This window comes from Lacerta agilis, chromosome 6 (genome assembly GCF_009819535.1).
Source record: "Lacerta agilis isolate rLacAgi1 chromosome 6, rLacAgi1.pri, whole genome shotgun sequence".
NCBI lineage: Eukaryota > Metazoa > Chordata > Lepidosauria > Squamata > Lacertidae > Lacerta > Lacerta agilis.
In genome coordinates this window covers 90,210,358-90,237,339 of record NC_046317.1, presented here as the reverse complement: position 1 = coordinate 90,237,339, position 26,982 = coordinate 90,210,358, and the positions used below count along the sequence as shown (strand labels likewise).

Genomic DNA, 26,982 nt, shown 5'->3' with positions numbered 1-26,982 from the left:
TTTCAGGGTGCAAAAAATTGCATTGCGATGCCCTTTGTACTAAAAGTGCTATCTAAAAGGTACATAACAATAGCCAAAGGAACTGCCTTGCATACAGGTAGGATCATTCTCCTCTAGCCCGCACAGTAACTACCGGTACTTAAATAACCGGAGTGTCATGAGATTAACTAGGGTGAATCTGCTGGAACTGGCAGGAGGCAGATCTTCAATCTGAACTAGGTTATATTACCTAAAGAGATTAAAGGCCTACCCTACTTTCCATGCTTCTGGTGCACTGAAGGGGGCTGTCTTGGTGGTTAACAGAGCACCTTTTGGCTTATGGGACATGAAGGATTCATCATGTAACAGATGAAAAACTCCCAAGCTACCAAATGGTATCAATAGGTTAGAAAGAGTTGTTAGAAAGGGAATGATGATAATCCTAGTATTTTGAAATATCACTTGTATTTGTAAACACTTTTCTTCTGCAGGCTTCCCAAGTCTGTTTTAAAATTAAAATCCGTCTAGCACATCCTGATTCCTTTGCACTACTCTCTAGTTTTGGTCCCATCTTTGCCCTGTACACATGCACTATACAATATGCCAAAGATGTATCATGGACAGCGCTCCAGACGTAACAGCAGATTGACATCATACTCTGCCCCAAATTATGCCAATTCCTTTCCTTCCTGCAGAGCACTGGCTCCCTACACTGTTTCTTTTGATCTCATCTGTGAAAACTCACTCCAAAGGATGCACTTTTGAAGGAACAGACCTGAGCCCCTGACTTATCAAAAAATGCTTTAAAAAACATGACGTGTTTAGCTTTTTAATAAAATCGAAAATTCTTTCTAGTAGCACCTTAGAGACCAACTGAGTTTGTTCCTGGTATGAGCTTTCGTGTGCATGCACACTTCTTCAGATACATGTGTGTATCTGAAGAAGTGTGCATGCACACGAAAGCTCATACCAGGAACAAACTCAGTTGGTCTCTAAGGTGCTACTAGAAAGAATTTTCGATTTTGTTTTGACTATGGCAGACCAACACGGCTACCCACCTGTAACATTAGCTTTTTAATGTATTTTAATATTTGTTGGAAGCCACCCAGAGTGGCTTGGGGGACCTACTCAGATGGGTGGGGTACTAATAATAATAATAATAATAATAATAATAATAATAGCTGCGGGCACTGCAACCTTGTGCACACAAAACTAAGATACAGTCCTCATTGAACTCAGTGGGCCTTGCCTTTGAGCAAATATGTATACAGTTGGCCCTACCTTAAAGCTCTGCCTACAATAAATCTCTTCCTGTCAGACCGGATGTTGCATTGGAACCAGCATTCATCCAACCAACCAACCAAACGTGTCTGATGGGCCACAGTACTTTGCCAGTACTTTAAGAATGTCCCAGTCCCCACCACCAAGCCCAACTGTGCAATGGCTGCTGAGGAGGCAATAGTTGGAAATTGCCAGGAGGTTCCACCTGTGCTGGAAGGAGCTAGGCAAGGGAGGGGAAGCAGTGCAGCTGCTGGGCCTCAGCTGGAATGAAAGGTGGGGGAACCTGGAGGATATTAAAAAGCCTGGGAGATGGGGAAGTGGGGCAGTGGAAGTTCAGCAGACAGGCTGCCATCGTTCCCTTGTCAGGGGACATCTTCAGACTCTCCTTAAGCCTCATTGAGCAAAGTCAAAGAGGGAATAGTTTACCTGGCCTCCCTTCTTCTACACGAACACATTGAAGTCCTTGGCTTAAGTCTGCCAAGGCCAACAGCGTGGAAGCCAGGCACCCAAGGAGAGGAGGTCTACAGAAGGGCTGCACTTGCTGTCGAGAGCAACCTGGGGCATGGCAGAGGCTGGCCTGCTGAAGCAGAAGACCTGAAATAAAGTCATTCTTGCAGCAGACTAGAGGGGAGTCAGTGCCTTCTTTGACCCTTTAGCTGTGGGTCCATGGGAAATAGGGAGCACCCACCACTTCCCTGGGGTATGGCACAATGTGCCATGAGGCACATCATTTCTATAGTGCTTGACTTTTTCTTAACCCTCACAGCAACCAAGTGGCATTCTTTAGGCTGAGAGACAATAACTTGACAAGGCCACCCACTGAACTGCAGAGTGGGAGGTTGACCACACATACCTCACCCCCCAAGCCAATGCCATGTCCAGCCTAATGGGCGAGGCATGCTTTATTTTTTAAACTCCACTATAAAAAAGAAAAGTTATCTGGATTTAAATGTCAAAACACATGCACTTGGAATGGCATATGCATATTTGAATGGCTGGCTTTCCCTGAAATTAATATAAAAACAAAAGCTAGGAACTTCTGAAACTGCCTTATTCTAAGTCAAACCATTGACCCATTGAGCTTAGTATTCTTGAAACAGACTGGCAGCAGTTCTCCATGAGTTCAGACAAGGCAAAGGGATGCCAGGGATTGAACCTGGGACCTTCTTCATGCAAAGCAGATGCTCTAAACACTGAGTGATTGCCTTTTCCTTATATCTTTTCTCAATTGTGGCTGCTTCTGTTTAATTGAGAAAGGGGGCTGAATCCAGCTACTGTATTTAAACATGCATGTGCTATAAAACCTTTATTTTAAATTTGTTTACTGTTTAACTTTTGAAAAAGGCAGGATAAAGCCCTTTTCTCCCATCAGGCATTTAGGGACTGAGGAAAATTAGGGTGGTTTTTGGTTTTTCTGGTTGCAGGTTTTTTTTTTAAATTTCATTACAATTTTGAAAGCATAACGCTGCCTTAATTTCTGCATTTTGATTGTTTTAATACCATGAGCAAGAAGGAGGGTTATTAATTAAGTGAATAATATTGACAACTGATGGTGCCAAGGATCTATTTTGCTATTTAAAGTTGGGTAATTTTTGGACCCAATTTTTTGGGGGGGAATGTGTATATTGGCTCCAACAGACCTTTGGACCGCTGAAGATTGTAACTGAACATTTCTACTAGCTATACAGAATCATACACTCTACTTTTGGTAGGGAGGCACTATTGGAATAAAAATATTAAGTTGCTTTCCTATTTGTATCTCTGAAACGTCACAATTAACACAGATGCACCTGTTCTACCATGCCTCCCTGTTACTTTTCCTAGACAGTCTCTCCTCCTTACTTATAGGAAGTTACAACAATCAGAGATGGTGACAGAGGGTTTTATGTCCTTTACAATATAGTACCTGAAAAAACAAAGGTGTGTGATCTGTACTCCAATTCTGCCTCCTGTAATGCTACTGACAAGATGCTTCCATCCTTAGGGGGAGGTGGGGGCTTACTACCATATTTAGCATAAGTCCAGCACATTGTATCTTTTCTGATGATGTGAATAGTCAAAAGTGAAATACTGGTATCTGAAATACTCCAGATTTCAAGATACCTCTTGTTTACCACAGACCTTTTGATCATGCAGTGGCCTTGCCTAGCCAGAGTTTCTTTGCCCTGAAGAGAAATCTCGTGAAAATAAAAGCATAATTCAATTCATAGGCATGATTAGGTCCGAGGCTAAACAGGGTAGCATTCATGTGTTCTCTAGGCTCTGAACTACTAAGTTAATTTACCAACAGCTCCAAATCAGACAACAGAAAGCAAGGAATAAGCTGCAAGAGGCTCTTTCTAACCAAATCCCTCAATCATCCAGTCCCTACTTCAGCCGCAGAGAAAGCTAAGGGCTTAGTAGGTCCTTTTCACACATTGCAGAGTGACAGACACATATTTGCCACTTAAGCAATGCCCAGCAAGGAGCCATAGCCAATCCTGGTTCAACTGTGTTGCCCTCACTTTACATTTCAAGTGTACTTTTAAAAGCTAGATTTATGTCTTTAAAAAAAACCTGTAACATGTGAAATTGCCCATTACCCTACTTGTCAAGGACAGGCTTCTCTTTGTCCAACCGCATACTTCATTTGAGACAACTACCAAGAGCAGCCCATGCTTCACAGAGAACAGTCCTCAGCTTCACAACATTGCCAAATATGTTCAGCGTGTCATCTTAATTTTTGTGCATGAATTTAAGGTTTATCTTTTTTTTTTCCTGAAGAAAAGCCCAAAGAGAAGCTGGTTTATGGATTCTATATTTAATGTTTGTGGACTAGTTGCTATTCTGCTGAGAGGCCCCTATGAACCCCCATGAGTTAAGGATACAGAGAGGAGAGAGATATGAAGCTTGGTACACCAGAGGGAAGGGGGGGAGGGAGGGAAATGGAAATGGAGAAATCAGATGTTGCCTCATCTAGACAAAAAAAAAGTGTTGAGTTTTGTTTGTTAGTTATTAGGAAGCAGGTGCTAGTTGTGTAGAAAAGCCCTTTATCCAGAAATCTCTTCCCGCTGCTCCTTGTTTCTGCGCACCTCAGCTGCGTGCAATTCCTGAAAGAGACAGAAATGAGATGCAGTGTGAAAAGTATCCATGGCAGCTGATCTCTAGCAAATTTCAGTGGGACAAACTTGCTAGTCAGTTGCAGAAGAAACAGGGGTCTTTAGGCATCTTAAAGACTAAAGGTTATCTCCAACTAAGACCTCCTCAGAGTAGACACACTGAAATCAATGGATTCCAGTAACTTAAGTCCTTTGACTTTAATGAGTCTAATCTGAGTAAGACTTCATTGGCGATCACACTAAAGACCAAACTAGATCTTCTAGTGAGCGCTGCGATGAGTTCTCCTTTGGTTTTTTAAAAGGCAAATGCACTGGGAAATGGGGTGGTGGATCAGGGCTGTGGTGCTAAGGGAGAGGGGCTTGACCCTTTCTCATGTGTATTTTCCCCATCAAAATCACTCACTGTCAAGGAGCTGCTATGTGTTCCATCATAGTACCTGAATATTTTTCTCCATGGGTAGCACCTTGGGGGATGGGGGTGGTCTGTGTATTGGATCAGGGAAATGGGGGTGGGGGTTGTAGCCAGGGGAAATGACAAAAGGGAGGCCCATCTGCATCTAACCATTCCGTTATAGTACTGTAGTTGCATTTGCCCTTTAAACCTCCCCAGATCATTTATTTCATTTGATTTGATTATATATATCATTTGATTATAATAAAACCTCAGAGCGGTCATGGGTTTCTAGCTGTCTCATCTACTTGCACCCTCAATCTAATGTATGAAACTTTAATTTTTTCTCAACATGCAACAGCTGCAGCAAAAAGTAGAGTTCGTTTTGTTAACTAAGTGTTTAAGGTGCCTTTGAGTGGAACAAAGGGGCTCCACAGAGGTGGCCCATGGTCCTTGGAATCACCTGTGATATGAAAAGAGTTGGGGCATGTTCTTCATATCAGAAATGATGCTGGGAAGTGTGGGATTTGTTTGGTGTGAGCCTCTGGCACTTACCTTCTCACGGAGCCGCTCCCTCAAGGCAGCTAGATGAGCTTCACGGATCTCCTTGCTCAGCTCCATCTTGTAGTTGAGCTTCTCCTCAGCCAGCCGGCTGAAGTTGTTGTTCTCTTCTAAGGCCTTGTGCAGCACCTCCCTCTCATGCTCCCGCTTCTCCGCCAGTTGCTTCAGGACTTGAGCCTCCTGGCTCTACAATGCAACCAGCAAACCAGATTAGATGAAAAGGCTGCTGAATAACCAACTGCTGGTCAATGTGCCTGCGCATCATCTTTTTGGATGGAGCTTATCACAATGCCTGGCTACCCCATACCAAATAATATTGTACATGGTATCTATTACTCATGCTCTTATTGCAGGGGTGGCTAACCCCCAGGGGCTGCGTAACATTTGTGGGTGTGACCACCACCACTGTGTACAGGACACACGAGTCCTGCTCCTCTTCTGATCTGTGTAGATCAGCTAAGGAGAGAGGATTATCATCCCTTCTGTACACATTAAATGATGGTTCTGATGTCTAGGAAGGGGGGTAATTGCACCCCCATGAAGGTGCTGGGTTGAGTGGAGACTTTCAATCCTTTCTGCCTTGTCTACTTTACTGTGTTCCTTTTCCCCACTGCTGCAAAAATTGGTGGGGTCCTGACAGAGGTAAGGGATTTACTTGGAGGTTAGCCACTCTGCCCTTTAGGGTCCTCTGTTGCTTCCCCCTCCCCTCAGCTCCCTTGCACGTGTGGTGGAGCCTTATATGCTTATCCTGTTTCTCTGATAGCCTTTAAATAGTTTAAAACACCAGGTGTTTCAATATCCGTAATACCTGTGTTTACAATGCTCCATTAGTCAAATTTACACTTGCAAACCAGGCGGGTAGTGTTTGGAAATAAAACAGGTATCTGGAACTTTGCTCTCCATCCACTGAATTTATTTATATTACCATCTAGGGTTTGTCTGCTTCTTAACATTACTAAGTTTTTTTAGTTACAGGTAGGTAGCCGTGTTGGTCTGCCATAGTCAAAACAAAATAACAAAATTAAAAAAAATCCTTCCAGTAGCACCTTAGAGACCAACTAAGTTTGTTCTTGGTATGAGCTTTTGTGTGCATGCACACTTCTTCAGATACACTGAAACAGAAGTCACCAGACCCGTATATATAGTGAGAGAGTTAATCCCTTAATGTTATTGATAATGCACTAGTATTATTTTATGACTTGGTTAGTCTCCTTCAAGAGAGAGGGACAGATCTTCATTTCTCCTCTGCCCACATACAACATTTTGGAAGACTGAACCACAGAATTGCAAGGATTTTCATAAGCCCTCACCAGCCCAGGATTTTAGCTCTAGTCAAAGCATTCTTAGAAGGTATTCTCTTGGGCTCACTCCAATGACAATTCCTTGACAATCCCATTACCTTCCTCCTCTCTTCTGCAGCCTCCAGCCTCTTCTGCAGCTCTTCCAGGGACAGGTCCCTCTTCTTGGGGGGAGAGGAGAGGACTGGGCTCTCAGGGGACAAATCAGAAGGTGACTTCAGAATCACTTCAAAGCTCTGGCCAGAAGCCCTCTTGTCCAGCTGCTTGACCTCCATATCTGAGCAAGAAGAAGACAGGTACCAAAAGGATGAAGGGTTGTGAACTGTAGTGTCAAATAAGGTCCTAGCAGCTTAGGCCCTGACTATCTGAAAGACTGCCTCCTCCTTCTTTGCAGATCCTCTCAGGTTTCAAGATCAGCAGAGGGAGGCATCTTGATATTCTGAGGGTTGCAGCCCAGGAAAGAGCATTCTGTGTGCCAGCTCTTAAGCCGTGGCATTTCCTCTTCAGAGGTGCATCTGGTACCTTCATTGCATAGCTTTTGTCATGCTGAAAATGCACCTCTTTACCCTAGACTTTGACACATGAGATATGCAGATGTATTTTAGAATCCACCCTAGTCTTTGGGTTGTAAATTGTTTTAAATGACTTCAATAATTGCACTTTAACTTATTGTAACCCACCCTGGAACCTTATAGAGAAAGGCACGTAAGAAAATTAATAAATAAATAAATAGTGCTGTGTCATAACTTTTTCTTCATTGTAGCTGGAGCAATTCTAATGGTCTCTCAAATACTCTTTCCACATGTATGAATCTTTAGGATTGTAAGTGCAAAGTCCTCCTTAAGTATTAAGGCTGGTTGCAACTAATCCTGCATAACTGATTCAGTTCTGAATGCTAATGGAACATATGTTGTACAACCAGTGAAAGTTATCAGCTAACGTGAGTGTTGTGCAGCAGCTGTGGCTTCAGACTCTGCCACCAATGCCAATCATGATATATCACCATCTGCAGTGGGCTCGCAACTCTTGGGGAATGGCAGAGACCCTGCATTGCTTACAGATGTTAAGCATGCTGAACACTACAGGGGGAAAAAGCAGGGCAGCAGGAGAGGAGACTTCCAAGGTGCAGTAGGAATTTGAAGTTCATGAAGAACTGACTCATTCTCTTCAAAAGATAACTTGTGTGCTCTCTGAGACTTACTGATAGAAATGCCATGGATCAATATATTGTTCTTCGTGCTCCTTCCCTTTTTCCTATCACAAAACGGGCGGCCTGACACTAAAAAAAACCTTGCAATATGATTCTATGGAATTTTGAATACAGTAATAAAATAGCAAACCTCCACAGTATACAAAGGCTGCAATCTTGAGCACAGTTGGGACACTAAATTCCCACCAGCTTTAGTAGGATTTAAGCAGACAAATGCTTGAATCACATGTGTATGTACATCACTGGATTACTCACTGCTTGATGACTTGCAACTGAATGTGCGAAATGACTTGCTTTGTTTAGTTACTCTATTTATATCAAATCTTTCTCAACAGAAAAACTAAAAAAAAATCAGAAGAATGTAGAAGAAAAAGTGGGTCAAAGTAGGCTTGTGAAAGGAGCTTTGTTTCGCCTCTCCCTCTCTGTTTGCTACACTTCAGAATGGTGGCCTTCTAATGGAATCGGAGCAGAGTGGGAACTTGTGGGCAGTCGTCTGGCAGGCCCCTGAAACCGCCTTGCTATCCCTTTATCTCCTGCAGAATGGCCAGCCATGTCTTAATTCAACACACATACTCCATATTACATGCCCATTCAACCACTTCCGAGTGCAGAACTGGCACTTTTACGAGTAGTCCTCATTCTGCACCTGTAAGGAATTGATCTTTTCGTGTGGCAGCAGCCTACCCAGATATGAAAAGTTGGAGATCTATTTAAATACATAATTTTATTTTATAACCTACACCTTTAACGGCTGATTATATTTTTATTTTTATTTTTATTTTTTTAAATAGGTTAACTTGTTTTTAACCCTGACTTTTAGTGATCAGTCAGGTCAGCAGTATGAGATACTTACCTCCATATTGGTATATGGTATTTGGGTGTGGCTGGGTGTGGAAACAGGAACAGATCAATGAAAGTAGAGACAGTTCCTTCATTTTCTCTTTGTACGCTAGAAAGACAAAAAAAAAAGTGAGCAGAAAGTTCTAATGGCAGCCATTTGCTATTTTCAGAGGACATGGAATAAAATGTTGACCCACCCCACAAGCCTGGGTTGTTCTTTAGAGCTATTTCCACAATCTCAAAAGGAGAAAACCAAGAGTGTTTGGACATTTTCACCGTAAAGCAAAATGGTAAAAGTAGCTTTCATAGGTAAGAAGAGCGTGATCATTTGAATGCCTCACATGCATCTTTGAGCAGAATTTTCAAACAGCTACATTCCCTCGTGCCTACGAGAAAATACCTTGTAGTTAGAAAAATAGATGGGTTGTATCCAACTAACTTTTACTCAGTGCTGACCCACTGAAATAAAAAGATCAAAGATAGTCATGCCCATTCATTTTGGATACAACCCAATGATTCTTCTATTCATTTTCATGGGGCACATGCATGGGAAATTCATTGTAGATTGTGCCCCTGGATATTCATCTCCTTGTTCAGGTAGGCTGCTTTTCTCTTAACTAGAAACAGCCTTCTTTCTGTCCATTTCAAAAAACTCTGTTGTCCTATCCAGGGCAATCCACTCCTCCCCTCTCCCATTTTCTAATTCCTCAGAAAAATCTGATTGCAAGTAAAGGTGCACTATGGAACACAAACATGAAGCAGATATGCAGGCCATTGAGAAACATCTGGCTGATGTAACAGGGTGAGTTTTCTGCTTCATCAACTCAGACCCAGGGATCAGGGCAGCATCACAGTCAGCCACTTGCCAGGTTGAATAGTATTTCTTCCTGGGTAAGTAGCTTACCAAAGTCAGCAGACAAACTGCAATCTGACCCATGCAGTGGGATTTCTCTGGTACTTCTCTCCAGCATTAGGCTAGTGGTCTGTTGTTTAAAGGTAAAGGTACCCCTGACAGTTAGGTCCAGTCATGAACAACTCTGGGGTTGCGCACTCATATCGCTCTATAGGCCGAAGGAGCTGGCGTTTGTCTGTAGACAGCTTCCAGGCCATGTGGCCAGCATGACTAAGTCGCTTCTGGCAAACCAGAGCAGTGCACGGAAATGCCATTTACCTTCCCGCCGGAGCGGTACCTATTTATCTACTTGCACTTGATGTGCTTTCGAACTGCTAGGTGGGCAGGAGCTGGAACCGAACAATGTCAGCTCACCCCGTTGCAGGGATTCAAACCACTGACCTTCTGATCAGCAAGCCCTAGGCTCTGTGGTTTAGACAGGTGTTGTTTACCCTTCCTTATAACACATAAACAAGGAAGAATAAAATAGGAAGAAATGGGCACCAGAAAGAGAACTGCCAAAATGAGCTAGTCAATAGACAGACAGTTGAATTCTGAATTGGTTCTAAATTGCTTTTGCTGAGTGCATGTCTGGGTCCTATACTACTCTTATAACATCTGTAGAAGAGGAGTCCTAATTGGGCAACTTTCCACTTTGCTCCTGACTTAGTTAGTGACACTGCCAGTTGCCAACCCTTTCACATTGGCATTAGTGTAACAACATGAGGTTCAGTCGTATGGAAGAGGCTCCTGTATCCTTGAGGTAATACCAAAAAAATAATTTAAAAAATGCTTGTGGTCCAGGGAAGTAGGCTCAAGTCTGTCCCAAGTCATTGTTTGGTTCTGGACAAATTACTTTCCATTCTGTAAAATGGGAATGGCAATGACTTACTTTGTGTGGACAGGGAGGAGATTTGCAAGTTTAAGATAAAGCACTTTGCAAATTAAGCAGTTATAAAACAATAAGCAAAAGGATATTTTCAGACAGTATAACTGCAACATAGAGAGTTCAATGTATAACTGCAACATAGAGAGTATGAATGGCAATCTTATGAATGGAGTTCATAACAGGGATTCTACAAACCCTAATTAGTGGTGAATAGTCTATTCAGTAATCAAGTGGCCAAGATAATCTGGGGATCTCATGTCTCTCAGCCTCTATCTACCAAAAGTAAACCAGAGCACCTGCTAACTGCATCTCACTGTATTAACAGAAGATAACTATAGTGAGATCCTGGCAGCCAGTGCTCTGGTTGCTAAGTCTCATAAATAAGACACTCTGGCTAAGTTAATTACTGTATTTTTCTGTGTATAAGACTATATTTCCCCCCAAATTTTTTAAGTTTAAAATTGGGAGTCGTCTTATACACGGAATGTTGCAATTATTTTTTTCTTAACTTTGGGCTCAAAAAATAGGGTTTGTCTTATACATGGTGGCATCTTATACACGGAAAAATACAGTAACCTAAATAATATATATTCTGTATTCTGAAATCTTGTTCTGAATTGCTTAAAAATTATCAAGGTGAGCCCCGGTGAGAATCAGGAAGTTGCAAATTTAACAAGATACTGAAATGTGCTTACTTGTATGACAAATTTAGGAAACATACAAAATCCAAAATTTGCTTTTAATGCTTGGCTCATCTTTAAAGAGCGTTCTTGGCTGGACACAGCACTCCCATATGTGACCAGCAAACCAATTCCATCAATTTCCCTGCTTCTTTTGTTTATTTTTGTGTAAGACACTAAGAAGAGCAAGTGAGTCAGTTTAATATGTATGTGTGCGTCACATGTAAGTGTACATAAATTCAGGAAAGAATTCAAAAAAGAGCCAAATGCTCCTTGTTGCCAATGTAGATTTTAGGGGCCAACTTAACTCATCTGATATAAGATTCACGTGTGAAAAACAACTCAACTGTCTGCCAGTTTACTTTTATGACAGGCACAAGCAATGCATATCAAACCTGCATATGTAGCTGGAGGCAACATATGAATAATGGATATTTTAAAAAGCTGGGGTGAGCAACTGTCCCTGACCCCTGCAATCTTCATTTGGGTCTTGTATTTAAAAGGTCTTGCCAAATACTGCATAATCTCAGCTGCCGTGTCTTCTTGCCTGCAAGCCCAATGCTGGGGCATCTTTCTGTCTCAGCCCCAGCCTGTCCCCAATTTTGTCTTTTGTACTCTCCTCCTGTCATGTAGTGAAGCCCCCTTCCCCTTCATCAATTAAGATAAAAGTGGGAGGAAGACAAATGCATCCCAGCTGCTGTCAGCAGCCTAATGAGATGAGGAAAGCAGGATGTATACATCTCCTGGCATTTCAGACTCTCTAACTCCATCTTGGCGCCAGCGATCAGCAGCAATTAGCCGATTCCAGTCAACACAAACTGAGGGGGGGGGAGTAGTTCTCTTGGCTCTGGATGTACTGGAGAGTCAGGGAGAAGCCACAGGGGAAGAAATTTGGAGGAGCTTTTGCTCTGAACTCAACCCCTTGCAATTAAATGAAGTTTTAGCTGAGTCTTCCAGCTGGAGCCATGTTTTGTCACAAAGCAGCTTTGGGAAACAGGGATGCAAAGAGAGAGGCTGTCCTTGCTCAGGGCTGCTTTCTCAGAGCCACCTGGCCTTGCCCCACTCCTGCTGCTCTGCTCCTTATCCTCCAGACAGGACCCACATCTCTGCAGGCACAGAGCCCCTGCACAAAACCTCTTTGGTGTGCCATTCGCTTCCCTTCTGATTCGGCAAGCAGAGCTCAAGGCTGAAGGTGAAGGAGCTGTTCTTTCAGCACCACTTCTGGCTGAGTCAGCTGCCAAACAAGCCCGACAAAGGGCCACACTTAATGAGTTTCTACCACAGATGGGTATAATTTCCATGTAAGAAATGTTGTATCACTTGCATATACATTATCATGTGTGTTTATTTTTCAGCTTGTATTGTCTGGATTCACTCAGTGTTAACTTTGGCTTAAACGTAGCTCACTTTGGCTTTAATGAATGTTGTATGCCACATTAACAACAGTCACACACAAGGCACAAACAGCAGGAGAGCCCTTCAAAGGCCATGAAGGTCCACTGGAGCTTCATGTGAGAGAACACACCTCTTCTCTTTAGCCTTGATTTAGCACTTGCACTATCCCCCGTCCCCCGAAAGGAAAAACAGCAACTAAGGTTGCAATCTCATATATGCCTTACTTAAAAATAAGACCCAGTGAAATAAGTGGGACTTATTACATTTGAGTAAACATAGCCACCTTGTTAAAGAAAACAGTAAATAAAGTGTTTCAATGAGAAACTCATCGTATTAAGAGATCTTCTGAATCTGGGACAAAACATTATTCAGTAAGGGTATCTGAAAAGGCCTTGAGCATATTGTCAAATCCCAGACAATATCCCAATCAATAAAAAATAACAGTAGCTCCCTTAGTGTTTGGTTTTCTTTGTTCCAAAGTGGTTGGCTACTGACTCACTACATTGCCCAAATGGAGTTTCCCTGCAGCAAGATGCCCTAAAATCTCGTTACTCCTGTAATGCACCATTTTGTGGCAAGATCTGTAGTCAACTCTTAAGGGACAGTCTGACCTGTACTTTAGAAGCTGCCCTGAGTGGGTAGTAAAAACAACTGCCCTGAGTGGGTAGCTTTAGAAGCTGCCCTGAGTGGGTAGTAACAACAACAACAACTATATATATATATATATATATATATATATATATATATATAGTTGTTTTGTTGTTGTTGTTGTTGTTACTACTATTACTATTACTATACAGTGGTACCTTGGTTTAAGAACAGCTTAGTTTATTAACTTGGATTAAGAACGCTGCAAACCCAGAAGTAGGTGTTTTGGTTTGTGAACTTTGCATTGGAACATGCAGAACATGTTGAGTGTGTTCCATTTGTAAATTGAGTCCCCTGCTGCTATGGGAAAGCACGCCTTGGTTTAAGAACGCTTTGGTTTAAGAACAGACTTCCGGAACGGATTAAGTTCGTAAACCAAGGTACCACTGTAATTATTATTATTATTAGGCAATCCAAGCCAGGCCAAGTTGCTTTGGAGGTTGTTAGGACCTAAATCCACTGACAAGTTGGTTTGGAGCCTTGCTCCCTTCCGAATCTACAAGTCTATGATCACAATTCCCTAAATAACATTGATCTTCACAATCATCCTTAATGCAAACCAATATTAGTACCATTTTACAGAGATACAAACTGAGGCTATTTGCAACTTGCTGAAAGCCACCTAGGGAAGCTAAATCGGAGCTGGCATCAGAGTCCAGTTCTCCAGGCTCTGAGCAAGACCTTGTTCAACAAGCTACCTTTGCTCTTGCCTTCCTTTGTAGAAGTGGGGTGATTGGAATGCTGTGAACAGGCTATGCTTGCCCCAGGGATGATACAGGTCAACATATGTGTGGGGAAGTACATAGGAGCCTGATGGAAAACTTAGTGTGCTGATTCTTTGAATGATGTAGCCATCTCCAGGATTTGCAGCATTGCAAGGTCAGCTGCCTAAGATCTGATAATCCTCTGGGGGCATAACTGAAGGCAACAAAGCTCCAGTTCAGAAGCACTTATAGATTTATAGATCAAAAAGTCAATAATGCACAAATGGGGGTGGGGCAAGAGGACAGGAACAAGGGAGGAACGTGAGCATATGAATAGTGATCCCTAAGGGAAAACACACACATTGCTTTGGAGTCCTTGTATGATCAAGGTAGAACAACGTAAGAACTATGCTGGCTCTATAATGGGAAATGCATTAATCGTTACTTGAAGAGATCTATCAAAGTCATCTCAAGGGGGAACTAGTCAATAGTTCACTTTTCCTTTAGACAGATGGACATAGTAAAGGCCATCCAGGAAGCTTCTCTGACCTTGCTATTGATTTTCTTTGTAAACCACACAGCTTTGCTGCCTCACTAAGATGCCAATGGGGCAAACTGCTGCAAATGCCTGACTGGTGCAAACTAGCAAAGCAGTCCATGTGCATAGATGCAGAAGATGTGTTGTTTGGTCCTTCAAGATGCTTGCTCAGTTTCCAGCTGTTTAAGTCCAAAGAGGCCTCCTTCATTTTTCTTCAGGGTCGTAGATATTGCTTCTGCAGCTACTGATGCATTGTGAAAACACAGATAATGGATCAGGATAATTTAGCAAACTCTGTAATAAGTAGTAGCCCAAAAAGGTTGCTGGATAGACTACCTGGGGAACCTGTACTTCACCCACATTATTGGGACCCATAGTACTGGGGAAGAAGGTCCTATTGGCATAAAGGCACATCCAAACATTTTATATTTTAATTATGAGCAGCTGCCAAATTCCTTCAGATGTAGAGCCCAGATAGCTGCATGGGTTACCTGCACAAAAGGTCATGTGTATTTTGTGAATATATGAAACTGATACATGAACTCTAACTCTGATGAAATGATAGCTTTCCGAGAACCACAACGATCACATTAAAAAATAAAACAAGTTTCTGGCTATGATTAATACAGAGAAAACCTGGATGGTGTGTGAACAATGCCTGGTAAAATTTCAAAACTTAGAAGGGGTCTGGAACAGCCTCCCAGTGCTGGCACAGCACACTTTTCTGTCCCCACAGCTTCTGTTCCTTAGTTCCTGCCGTCCATCTGGCTCAATCGCCATGCCTCCTCATCCTTCCATTCCTTCAGTCATTGTCAAGCCTTTCGAGAGCCTTTGGTAACTTGAACATTATAAACAGAATTATGCAAAACAAGCAAACACATAATTTCATTCTGTCACAGAACAGAGAATGCCTATTTTTGTCTGTACCAAAAGACCCTTCTGGTATACCAAAAAGACTTACTGAGGTTCCAAGCTGATTGAGATGACTTTGTTCAAAGAACTGTAGAGTTGGAAAGGACCATGAGAGTCATCTAGTCCAACCCCCTGCAATGCAGGAATCTTTTGCTCCACATGGGACTTGATCCCATGACCCTGCAATTAAGATTTTCATGCCCTACCAACTGAGCTATCCCTTCACTCTCAGCCTTTATGTGGCCTTGGTAGAACACCTCCATCTGTGTGCTTTTGTTTCTGTATCATTCCACTTTAAACAATCTATTTAAATTCTTCTAATTCTTTTAGTTCAATAATTACTGAGTTTTTTTAGCATTAGGAACAGACTACATGCCAGCTAGGGCTGACAGATCAAGGTTCGTACAGGGAAGTTGAACAAACCTTGCAGAGGGAAGTGTCTTTGCAAAGTCCAGTGAAAAATGTGCTTCTTCGAAGAAAGAGAATGTCAACAATGAGTAATGGAAGAATGATTTTCATTTGAAATTTAAGCCAAAGGCTATATTGAATTTGCTCAGAACAAAGATAACTGTCTTTGTAACTAAATCTACTGACAAAAACCAAAGCATAAACTGGGGCAAAGTTAAGGTAAAAAAAAAGACATCCAGTTCAACAAAACTGTAGTGTTTAGTAGATAATACAGACATGTTCAGACTTCTTCTATAGTTTCCTTTTGTGTGGAATTGTTATAATGCCTGCAATAATCAGTGGCTCTTTTAGCCAAAGCCATGCTTAAAACATTTCACCTATAGAATATTATGGTAGCTCTCTAACAAGGACACATTGGCCATGATTGTGTGACTTATCTTTATCAGCTACAATCTAGGTCAGGTGATTTGGAAACTGAATGATTCAGATTTTTTATTGCCAGCATTGTACTAAGAACTGGAAATTTGAATGATTCTCCCAAGAAGTCTTATCACAAAAGAAACTCAGCTTATGTGGAATCAAATGCAGGGCCCCCATCTTGATGGATGAGGTGCACCCCATTATACAGAAACACCTCCCAGCCCATATTCTGCTCTTCAACAGACAGGTCAGGCACAGATCCAACTGTTCTCCAATATCACTGCTGAAGAGATGGTGCCAATGGACAGCAACACATTCCCGGGACTACCTTATGTAAGTAGGAGTGGTCCAAGTTGTCCACTCAAGGTGGGGGTCAAACCTCACTGCAGAAAGCATACTATTTGTATGGATTTCATACAGTAAGCATAGTACATTTCTGAGGATGTCTTTGCCTGTCAACGAGTGTTCCAAAAATCTCTGGGGACAAAAGGCAACATTGAAAGGTTGTATGTGTTGAAGGCTCATGCATGCTAACTAGGGCCTTGAGCTGTATTGCTCACCCCCTGCTGAAACACAAAGCTAAACAGAACCATATTCATGCAAGAGTGGGGGAAGATGAAAATATGGAGTTGGGTGAGTTTATCAAAAAAGAAAAAGAGAAATGACACCACAATTTAACTGATAGATATGCAACATGTCCCAAGTGAGCTTGCAAAATAACTAGATCTAAAGGAGGGCAGTATTCTTGCACTTTGAATAGTTATGAAGAAAGAGAACTTTTAGCAAGCACAGCTTGTTATACAGGGTGAGAAATCTGCACCTTCCAGATTCTAAAAACAGACCCATCCCAATCCTAATGCTTGAGAGCCTTTAAGTTTATATTGTGATTTTCTGCATGGAAAACATTTATTTTTACATGTGTGCAGTTTACAGGCCACACTACAACAAAAGTTCTCTGGCTAGCTTAAATGGATTAAAACCAGCAAGTTCAATAAAACAACAGATACAGCTAATGCACAACATAAAATTATTTGAAAACACTGAACTTTGCAGCGGTGTATCAATTCAAAACTGCGGGTGGGGGAATAAAATCCTAGAACAGTATTAAACTATAACTTGGTATAAAAGACCTGGGGGGGAAAGTAAAAACATATTTGCTTGCTGCCAGCAGGATATTGAAATAGGTGCCAGGGGTGAGGAACGCCTTTCACTATAGAAAAGGCCCATTCTCTCATAGCCACCTGGTGTACCTTGTTGCCCCAAAGGGCCCTGAGATAACAACGTGGGACCACGCAGGGCTTTAAAGGTAAAAAGCACTTTGAATTGAACAAGTAAATGGTGAAGTTGCAAAATGCTCCTCCCAGTTAGTATTTGAGCAGCCATATTTTGCATTGCGTGAAGTTTCCAGAACGTTTGCAGAGACGTCCATGTGTAATGCGTTGCAGTAATCCAAACAGGAATTTATCAAGGCATCCATGATATCTCTGTCTAGTTTTTGTAAGGTTGGACACACTAAAACTAAGGTAGGCACACCGAGATTAAGGAAGGCACTAAAAAATATTATTTCCTAACCAGAAGATCAGTGCCTGAAGAGTGATTTAAATCAAAGGACATGGGTAGGATCTACCTGGGAAAACATATGAAGACGTTGTCAGATCAGGCCAAAGGCCCATCTAGACCAGTATCCTGTTTTAACAGAAGTCAAATGATAAAATGTGTGCAAGCAGAACCTGCACACAACAGTACTCCCCTACCAGCAATTCCAAGCCAGTTTCATAATCTTTTAAAGTCTTGCAAGCTGGCAGTCATCACTACCTCTTTTAGGTGCTAATTTTATAGTTTAGCTATGCACTGTGTGAATAAGTACTTCCTTTTATATGTCCTGAATCTTCCAACATTCAGCTTCATTAGATTTACATGGATTTTAGCATTATAAAAGAGGGAGGAAAACTCCGTATTTACTTTCTTCACATTGTGCATAAATATACAGCTCTATCTGCCCCCCTTCTCCACTTGTGATTTTTATAACTTAAAAAGCCATGTCGTAACCTTTGCTTATAGGGGAGTCTCTCCAGCCCCTTGATAATTTTGGCTGCCCCCCCTTTTTTACCTTTCCCAGCTCTACAATATTCTTTTTTGGGTGAAACAAGCAGAACTGTATAAAGTATGGTACTTCAAGTGTGGTTGCATCATAGATACCCAGATATGGAAAGGGACAAAAATAATAATTATCTGGAACTCATTTGTCAGGGAGCAAGATGCAGGGAGGACTGACGAATTCCAGTGGTTTCTGAAAGAACCTTTCAGCATGATTCTGAAAGTACTTGTTAAGAATCGCATGTCAGAGGGAAAATCACAGCCAGTCAATGCAGGGCATGTGCGGATGATTTGTTATTTAAATCCTGAATAATAATTCAATGCAGTATAAACAAATACTTGTCTGTTATAAACAAGAGGTTGAACCGAGGTATTCATAACACACCATAGCTGTCAACTTTTCCCTTTTCTTGCGAGGAATCCTATTCGGAATAAGGGAATTTCCCTTAAAAAGGGAGGAAAGTTGACAGCTATGATAACACACACACACAGAGAGAGAGAGAGAGAGAGAGCCTGATATGCCATGTCCACTATGGCTCCTCCTATTCCTACCTTCTGAATATAACCAGAGAAGCACTCTACACATTAGCACAGCAATTACTCATTAGGGAGCCAAGATGTTGCTGGGTTCTAACTTGCATTCCCCCTGACTGCTGACCATGCTGTCTAGGGCTGACAGAGTCCAACAACAACATTTGGCTGCCAGGGGATTTAAATATATTAAGAAAACAATGCTTGAAGTTTTGGGGGACGGGAAGGAGCCCAATCTAACTGTTCCCTTTTCCTTCCTTCTCAACCTCTCCAACAACAGTTTTTTCATTCTACATTCAACATTGGCTCTAATGAACAGAAAAGTGTCATCCTTAAGTCTGGAAACACATAAGATAGTGGACCAGCTCCCCTTATATTGTGTTCCAATGAGGAAGGGCAAAAAAAGACATACAACTGAGGGTATTTATTTGGGGTCGTTCTCCCCCTTCTCCACACAGCATATATCATTGCCAAAAAGTTTATTAATCCTCTCTGTATAAAAACTCAGCATTTACTTGCATTAGGGTTGCCGTACTTCAAAAAGTAAAAACCAGGACACCCTAACTTGGCAGCCCTAACTTGCACAGACCTGTCCCTTGAATTCCTCAACCAGCTGCTGGTCTGTAGTCACAGCAAGGGGACCAGTGACTGCTAAACATACTATGTGTTCCATGGATGGGCTGACCAGAACAAGAGGCATGCATTCACTACACAATAAAAGTCCCATGGGTTTTTCAACATATGGTACCAAATTAATTGCTAATTCTCAGAGAAGGTCACAGCTATTAATTCCCATCCCAAGTACTGGGGGGATCTGCATGTGCCATAGGTGAACTTGTGTGGCTTTCTGCTTTCTGTTGGGGGAGAATGTTCAAGAAGCCGTGGCCTTGTTGAGCCAAGGGACTGTCTGGGGCTAAATGCAAGATGTTTGCCTGAGCAGAATCCTTTGGCACAGCTCAGCCGCCACTGCAGCTGAGCCTGCACTGAGCATGTGCTGTTGCTTCCCCTGCTTGCTAAGTAGAAGTGATACTATTCTGGTGAACGGAATATACCGGTACTTGGGAAGCAAGAGGGACCAAAGCACAGAGAACCTGCTCCTCTTCCAGGTGTGGAAAAGGATATACAGAAATCTTTTGAGGCACACATAAAAAATACAGCGACCCTCCTTATTTTTCTTCAAGTGTGTTCTGCTTTTAAGAAACAGGGTAGAGCAACCAGGCAAGATGAAAAGAGAGGGAACAGGCAGTGATAAAATCTCACCTCCCAGCTCTATGTTTTGCATGTCTGCAACCAGGGATAGCAAGATGCCTCAAGCTCTGGTCTACCCTTCTCTTTGTCTTATGCAACACCTTTCTTCTTTCATCTCCTTGTTTTGATCACACTCCTGTCACCCCAGAATCTCTGTTCTTTGACATCAGTCTTAGGCCAAACCTAATCCAATTGGAACAGGAAAAGGATCGGAAATAGACCTCTGAGGCAAACTGCTCAGCTTTAAAAGCTGCATCCCACTGTCAGGAAATTGAAATGTATGGCTGGGGTGGGAGGGAAAGGGAGAAAGTACCATATTGTTTCAGAGCACCATATGGGGAAGGCACCTGGTACCCAGACATGCCATTCCCCCTCCCAACTCCTTCACAGCAGGGTTCTTTCAGCCTTCTTTGAGAACCCTGACCAACCCTGACGTTGTCATTTATTTAATTTGCACTGATTCTGCAATAAAATAATAGGAAAGGAAAACACCTATCTCCAATAAAAAAACATTCCTAGTTTTAGCTTTGCTTTTGCTACCCCGTCTCTCCCATTCAAACACAATGCATCTGCCCCCCCCCCCCCGCAGCACAGATCAAACATATTCTTTGTAAAAGGTTTCTGGCAAATTTCCTATCTCAAGCAAAGCTGGCTCTGCACATCCTCAGACAGGGGGACCCATCACATATACCTCCCCTTGTATTTTAAAAGGAAGCAGCTCAGAAAAGGAACTGCAGGCAACACAGGGATGGGCAAGCCCAGCGAGTACAGCAGGCAAGACTGAGCTTCTCCACAGCTAGTTTTTCATGTTTACGAAAGTATATACGTACATTTTCCTTCCCCCCCCCTTTCTCCCCATCTATAATGGTTTTCCTTCATTTTCATTTTTTTAAAAAATCAGTAAATAAACATGACCTGTGCCTCGATTTACAAAAGGTTTAAAGACCAGTAGTGAGTGGACATCACAAATCATCTATTGTCTATGTAAAGAGACAACATGCTTTTCCCCAGCCAAATTCCATGCACTTAGCCCCAGCCTTTAAAGAGAAAAAAAGGAGAAGAAAGATACATGTTTAGGAACTAGAAAGCAGATGCATGCACACACAAGTCACTATTGATGGACACGCTGTGAGCAAAGCTGTTCCTTCACCTCACCTACCAGGCCTTGTAACCTGGGAGGGCAACAGGGTGCAGCTATGCAGTGGTGTCACAGCCCCTGCAGGAAAGGATTGTCTAACAGCATTGGGTTTCATTCAGCGCCATGGGCGGACCACTCCCTCTACAGCAGCTGCTGGCTAAACAACCTGCCCTGATTCTACTAACCCAGATGTACAATTATTATTTTTTAAAATGTCATCGCCTCTTTGTTCTTTTTATACCCTTCCTTTCTACCATTGCCAATCCACTTTTACAGAAACTGGGTTAAAAAAATTAGACAAACCACAACCACTCAGGTAAATGGATTTTTAACCGTATGCATCGGAGAAAAAGAAATGATTTGACAGCATGTATCAAAGCCTGGAAATATACAATTCTGAAAGCAAGAGAAGACAATGATGCTTGCCCGGCTACCATCTGTATAGCATTGCAGACAAGCCCCACCTTGAAAAGAAGAATGGAGAATAACACTGATCATTGCAGATGGGTTCCTTCTCAATGATGCAGCTGCATATAAAGGGGGGAAATCCTTACTTGTTTTACCTGAGACAGTGCTGGCCATGATGGTGAGATGGGTAGTGGAGAGGATGCTGCAAGGGAAGATGCAGAGGCAGAGAGGCAGGAGACTGGCTTTTCTGCTGAAGTGCTGCAATGCTGTGGAAGAGAGGAAGGTCTGACTCAGCTCTAGGGGGCTGTGGCTATCCAAGAAGGGAGGAGAGAAAGAGAAGGAGAGGGGGAGAGGGAGAGAGGCAAAAGAAAGAAAGAAAGAAAAGGAGAAAGGGCTTGAAATACAGAAAATGAGTTCCCCGTTCAGAATATCAATGGGCCTCGGAGGGTAGCTTTTGATAGCCAATTCTTTTATAATGTCAGGAGTCTGAGAAGAAATGCAGAGCCTGTTAGCAAAGAGGATAGTTAGCAGACACGCCCAAACTGGAGATTTACCTCCTCCCTTCTCTTGTCTGACATGTATACCGGTAGTCTAGAAATCAGCTGTTTCATTTTATGTTAGGGAGTTGAAAACAAAATGTGAAAATGCCGAGAGTGAACTGAATTTAAGAGATAAAAAGCTTTGGGAAGCACAGCCACTCACAATTTCACAGACCTATTTGAAGGATGTATCTGGAATTCAAGTTAACCTAGCACGAAAATACCAGCTCCTATTCTCACCTAGGGTTGCCATTTCACAAGCCTAGTACTCCAGTTCACAACCTAGTTAAGCTACAGTACCTGAATTTAACTCCACTGGCACCACATGATATGTTTCTTTACATTTATCACTGTTACATTTAAAACTATGTCCATAGCAGGATTGAAAGCCAAAGGCCAAATGAAGGAGTACTGTTTTTAAAATTAATGCATAATAATAATAATAATAATAATAATAATAATAATAATAATAATAATAATTTATTATTTATACCCCGCCCATCTGGCTGGGTTTCCCCAGCCACTCTGGGCAGCTTCCAACAGAACACTAAAATGCAATAATCTATTAAACATTAAAAGCCTCCCTAAACATACTTTGCATACTCTCAGATATGCAAATAAACATTATCTTTCCCACCTTTCATAAGTCAAATATTTGGAAACATGCCATATCTATCTATCTATCTATCTATCTATCTATCTATCTATCTATCTATCTATCTAATTATCTAATATCTCCCCCCCCTCTCTCTATATATATCCCTATATCTCCCTTTCTTCAAGGAGATACAGTGGGGCATGAGGATTTTTTTAATTAAATAAGTCACGGCAGATCACCATCTTTTTAATTCCATCAAATGTATTAATTCTCATCTATCATCACATTAATCACCATGTTTTGATCAGCACTGCTTTCTGATAAGCCTAAGAATCAGGACAGCTGTATTAGTAGTCCCAGGTGCCAGCATCAGCCCCATTGCATCTGTGCTGAGGAAAATGCACTATTTGTTGATCACCTATCAGGCTGTGTGCAAGGCCTTGTTACTAACATATAAAGTGCTGAACAACTTGAGACCAGGTTACCTATACAGCCCCTGTATAGACCTGTTAGATTACTCAGATAAATTTTACTCATAACACTGCACCTTAAAGAACACCACAGGGCAGTGACCGAAAACCCATTTTCCCCAAACCCATTTTCTACTATTGACCCTACGCTATGAAATACCTTCCCATCCCCTGCCATATATGGAACATAATCTATTAGCTGCTTCAGCCATCTTGGGAAGAAGACATAACTTTTTGCCTAGGATTTCTCTGACCCAGTAAGATTGGACTCTTACTATTGCTGAATTCCTGTTTATACCTGTTGCTCTTTTTAATCAGTTTTATTTACTGGTTTCATGATACTTGGTTTTAGTGTTAATATTTGTTGTTGTTGTTGTTGTTCAGTCGTTCAGTCGTGTCCGACTCTTCGTGACCCCATGGACCAGAGCACGCCAGGCACGCCTATCATTCACTGCCTCCCGCAGTTTGGCCAAACTCATGTTAGTGTGTTAATATTTACAAATTTTTAAGTGGTATAGGAAGTGATTTAGAAATGCTTAAAAATAAATAAATAAACAAACATAATAATAATCATCAGCACCCTTCATATTTTCTGAGGTTCAAAGCACATCACCACATGCACTGTCCCAGCCATTTTTACAATAGCGCTGCAAGGCAGGTCCATGTTATCTCTATCACCATGTTGCAGAGTTGGGATTCAGTTTGAGACTTGCCTTAGGCCACTTTGGGAATTTACGGTTGATGTGATGTCTTCCTGAGTGGCAGCTCATGCTCTAACCATGGCAGTGCCCCAGCTTTCAAAAACAAATTACCCCTCATGTTTGAATATGCCTGAAACATACATCAGGCTTGACTGGTGATGCAATAATTTAGGATTCTGAAGAGCCAACAGACTGGAAATTAATATCTCTATATTGTTGAGGTGATGTAGTCTGCATAAATGATATTATTTAATGGGCATACTTTAAGCAGCTTTCCGTAAGGAGAAAACTTCATGCCAAATAAACTGTTTGGCTTAGATGGAGTCATTATATATAAAACTGAGAAGCTGAAGGGCTATTGAAAACTTAGTCTGAATACTTGAAAGTCAAAGAGTTCTGCAAAATCCCCAACCAATAGTACAAAACATGAAGTATTAGTATTATGGTTATGATTATGATTGCCCCGCCCCATCTGGCTGAAGTGAGTCTTCAATAAAATTGTCCTCAATGGAATTTCATTGGACCTTCAAACTGTCACATGGGTTCCAAGTACATAATGAGTAGAATGGAAATGTGGAAAGAGACCCGCCAAAAATTAACCAACAAACACAGAGTATTCTAAGAATGCACCTGAAGAAGCAAAAACATTTTCCAAAAGTGACTAGATGCCAAGTGGAAAGCTGATTCCTAAAAGTTACTTGCTCAAAGGTACTTAGCAGACCAAAACTGAAATGAAAGTATAGTTATACGTCCTGACTCAATTGGTTGAAACTCAGAACAGGGTCATTTCACTTGCTACCACCATCGGCATTATTGGCATTGTAGAGCTTCCTAAATGTTGCAGAGAGATCAAAAAACAAAATATTCCCCTACCCTCAGGTTCACAATCTAAAAGGCATAGTACAAAAGGAAAAAAGAATGGGAAGGAAAGAAGCTATGGCAGGTTCAAATCTCTGGTCTGCTGTGAGGCATACCGTGTGACCTTGAGTCGGTTACAATTTCTCAAACTAACCTTTCTCCAAGAGTTGGTGTAAGAATAAAAGGGGGTGAGGTGACATCAGGTGCACCACCTTGTCTTTTGTGGAGGAAAGGAAGGACATAAATGCAGTAAATTAGATAAATAATACATAAATATCAGGAAAGATTAAAATGTGTTGTGGAAATTATTGGCTATGTGGCGTCTTCCAACTCTGCCAATTATATAAAAGCCAGCTACACTGAGTGGAGTGTTCTTTCCCATCTTGAAGGATTGATGCAACTCATCACTACACACGGAGCATACAGTTTACGCAGAGTTGCAATGTGTGCAATTGAGCCAAATCTACTCTCTGCTTCTTTTGCACTTTGCTTTCTTCCTTGAGCTGTGCCTGGCAAAGGAGAATGTGTTCTCTTCCTGCTGCAGGGAAATGGACTTGGTTTCCCTGAAGGTAAGCCAGCCATGAAGGGACAGGCCAGAGATCTAGACTGCCCAGCTGCTTCCCTCTCTGCACAATACGACCCTGCTGACAGGGATCTTGCAATGAATGAGCCACATAAAACACGGGAAGACACAAAAAGGAATGGATGCAGCATTTTGTGGACTTGATAAAACCCTACAGTTTCCAGTTTTTTTCCATAGCCTTGTTTGTTTGTTGTTTAAAGGAACAATCTGGGCTTAAATGTAAGTATTTGATGCATTCAAAACCTCCCTTTTTGTTCAGGTAACTACCCCATACTTCGGATTATTCTCCCTATTGAAGGTTGCAATCCTAAACACAGAGAGACTTACTTGGACAGGATTGTCCTGTAAGTATTATTGTGAAGGACATCTTAAGGGCAAACAATGCAAAGCAGCATTGGGGGGCTCTTGAGGAAGTGATTGAGAGAAAAACCAGTGAAACTGCTATGCTAGAGTTGCAGTATTGGTAAACTAGGGCAAAGATACAATCCAATGGGAAGACAGAGAAGCATCCAGCCAGAGCTGAGTCACATCGGAATCTATCTATAAAAATAAAGCAGCTCCTGAGTCATTGTATTTGCTACTTGCATTTGGGAGCTGTCCAGGATTCCCTTTCCCTCACAGAATTTGCTTTCTTGATAATTACTGTATAATTTCCCTGAAAGATGCAGTAAGTTAAAAGTAACAAAGATGCAGTAAGATAAAAGGAACAAATATGAGCAATACATCCTGGAAGTATCACTATAGCATGCTATATGGCAGGTGTGAAAGAGGCTTGGAAGCTTTTGAAACTGGCACCTCAGTTCTGCAGATACATGTATCTGAGATGCAGAATGACTTGAAAGGGCTGCAGTGTAGTCAAGTGGATAAAAGGTTTGCTCTGCAAGGTGTGCCTTAAGAACTACTTTTCCCATTGAGTGACCATGATGCCTTGGAAAATTGATAAGCCTGCTATCAGCAACTCAATGATTGTATGCCTTTCTGTTGCTTTTCAAAGGGACCGGTGCACTATATTTTGTTTTGCTACACAAGATGGCAACAAATTTCAAATAAGCCCGCAGAACTCCTGCTGAAAATTGGTTCCCACTTCTCTCTAGTCCTCAAACAGCTCCCTCATTCTAATCTTGCCCCACCCCTTGCCTCTGATTTCCCTTCTTCCCACATTCCTGATGGAGCTGGTGCTGGCAGAGGCTCCTCATGCTGAAGGCTGACTTGAGCAGAAATAAATGACCATGACTATGCTCTCTCCTCTCCCACCAACAACCTCCACTGCCGCTGCTTGTTTCAGCCCCAGGGATTGACTAGAGGGTTGCTGATCCCTGGCTCCGGACATGTTTGAGCGCAGGAGCCCACTCCCTCCTCTCTGCTTGCAAAAGTGCCTGCGTGCTGCTATTGCTGCCAGGAATATTCCCTGCTGTCATCATGGAAGCTAGGCAGTGGGAACCAGAGAAGAATCTGACCCCCTCTTGTTTTCTCTTGCTACTGTGGAAGGTTGCTATTCTTGAGAATCTTTTCCATCTTGCTGCTGACACAGACATTCATCTTATAAACATAAGGACTGATACTCATAGAAGTATAGAGTGGGAAGAGACCCCAAGGGTCAACTAGTCTTACCCATTGCAATTCAGGTACCACATAGAATCTCTTGACAGATGGTCATCCAATGTAAT

The 26,982-nt window shown here is 42.0% G+C and overlaps 1 protein-coding gene across 1 annotated transcript; it reads right to left on the bottom strand.

Annotated features, from left to right (window-relative positions):
• Positions 1-4,006: 4,006 nt before the first annotated feature.
• STMN3 (stathmin 3) lies at positions 4,007-21,941 on the bottom strand. Its single transcript, XM_033153804.1, has 5 exons — positions 21,722-21,941; positions 8,672-8,767; positions 6,710-6,885; positions 5,305-5,496; positions 4,007-4,349 (listed from the first exon to the last, which is right to left on the bottom strand). The coding sequence occupies exons 1-5, from the start codon at positions 21,738-21,740 to the stop codon at positions 4,290-4,292; spliced, it is 543 nt and encodes a 180-aa protein (XP_033009695.1). The 5' UTR covers positions 21,741-21,941; the 3' UTR covers positions 4,007-4,289.
• Between the last annotated feature and the right edge of the window lie 5,041 nt (positions 21,942-26,982).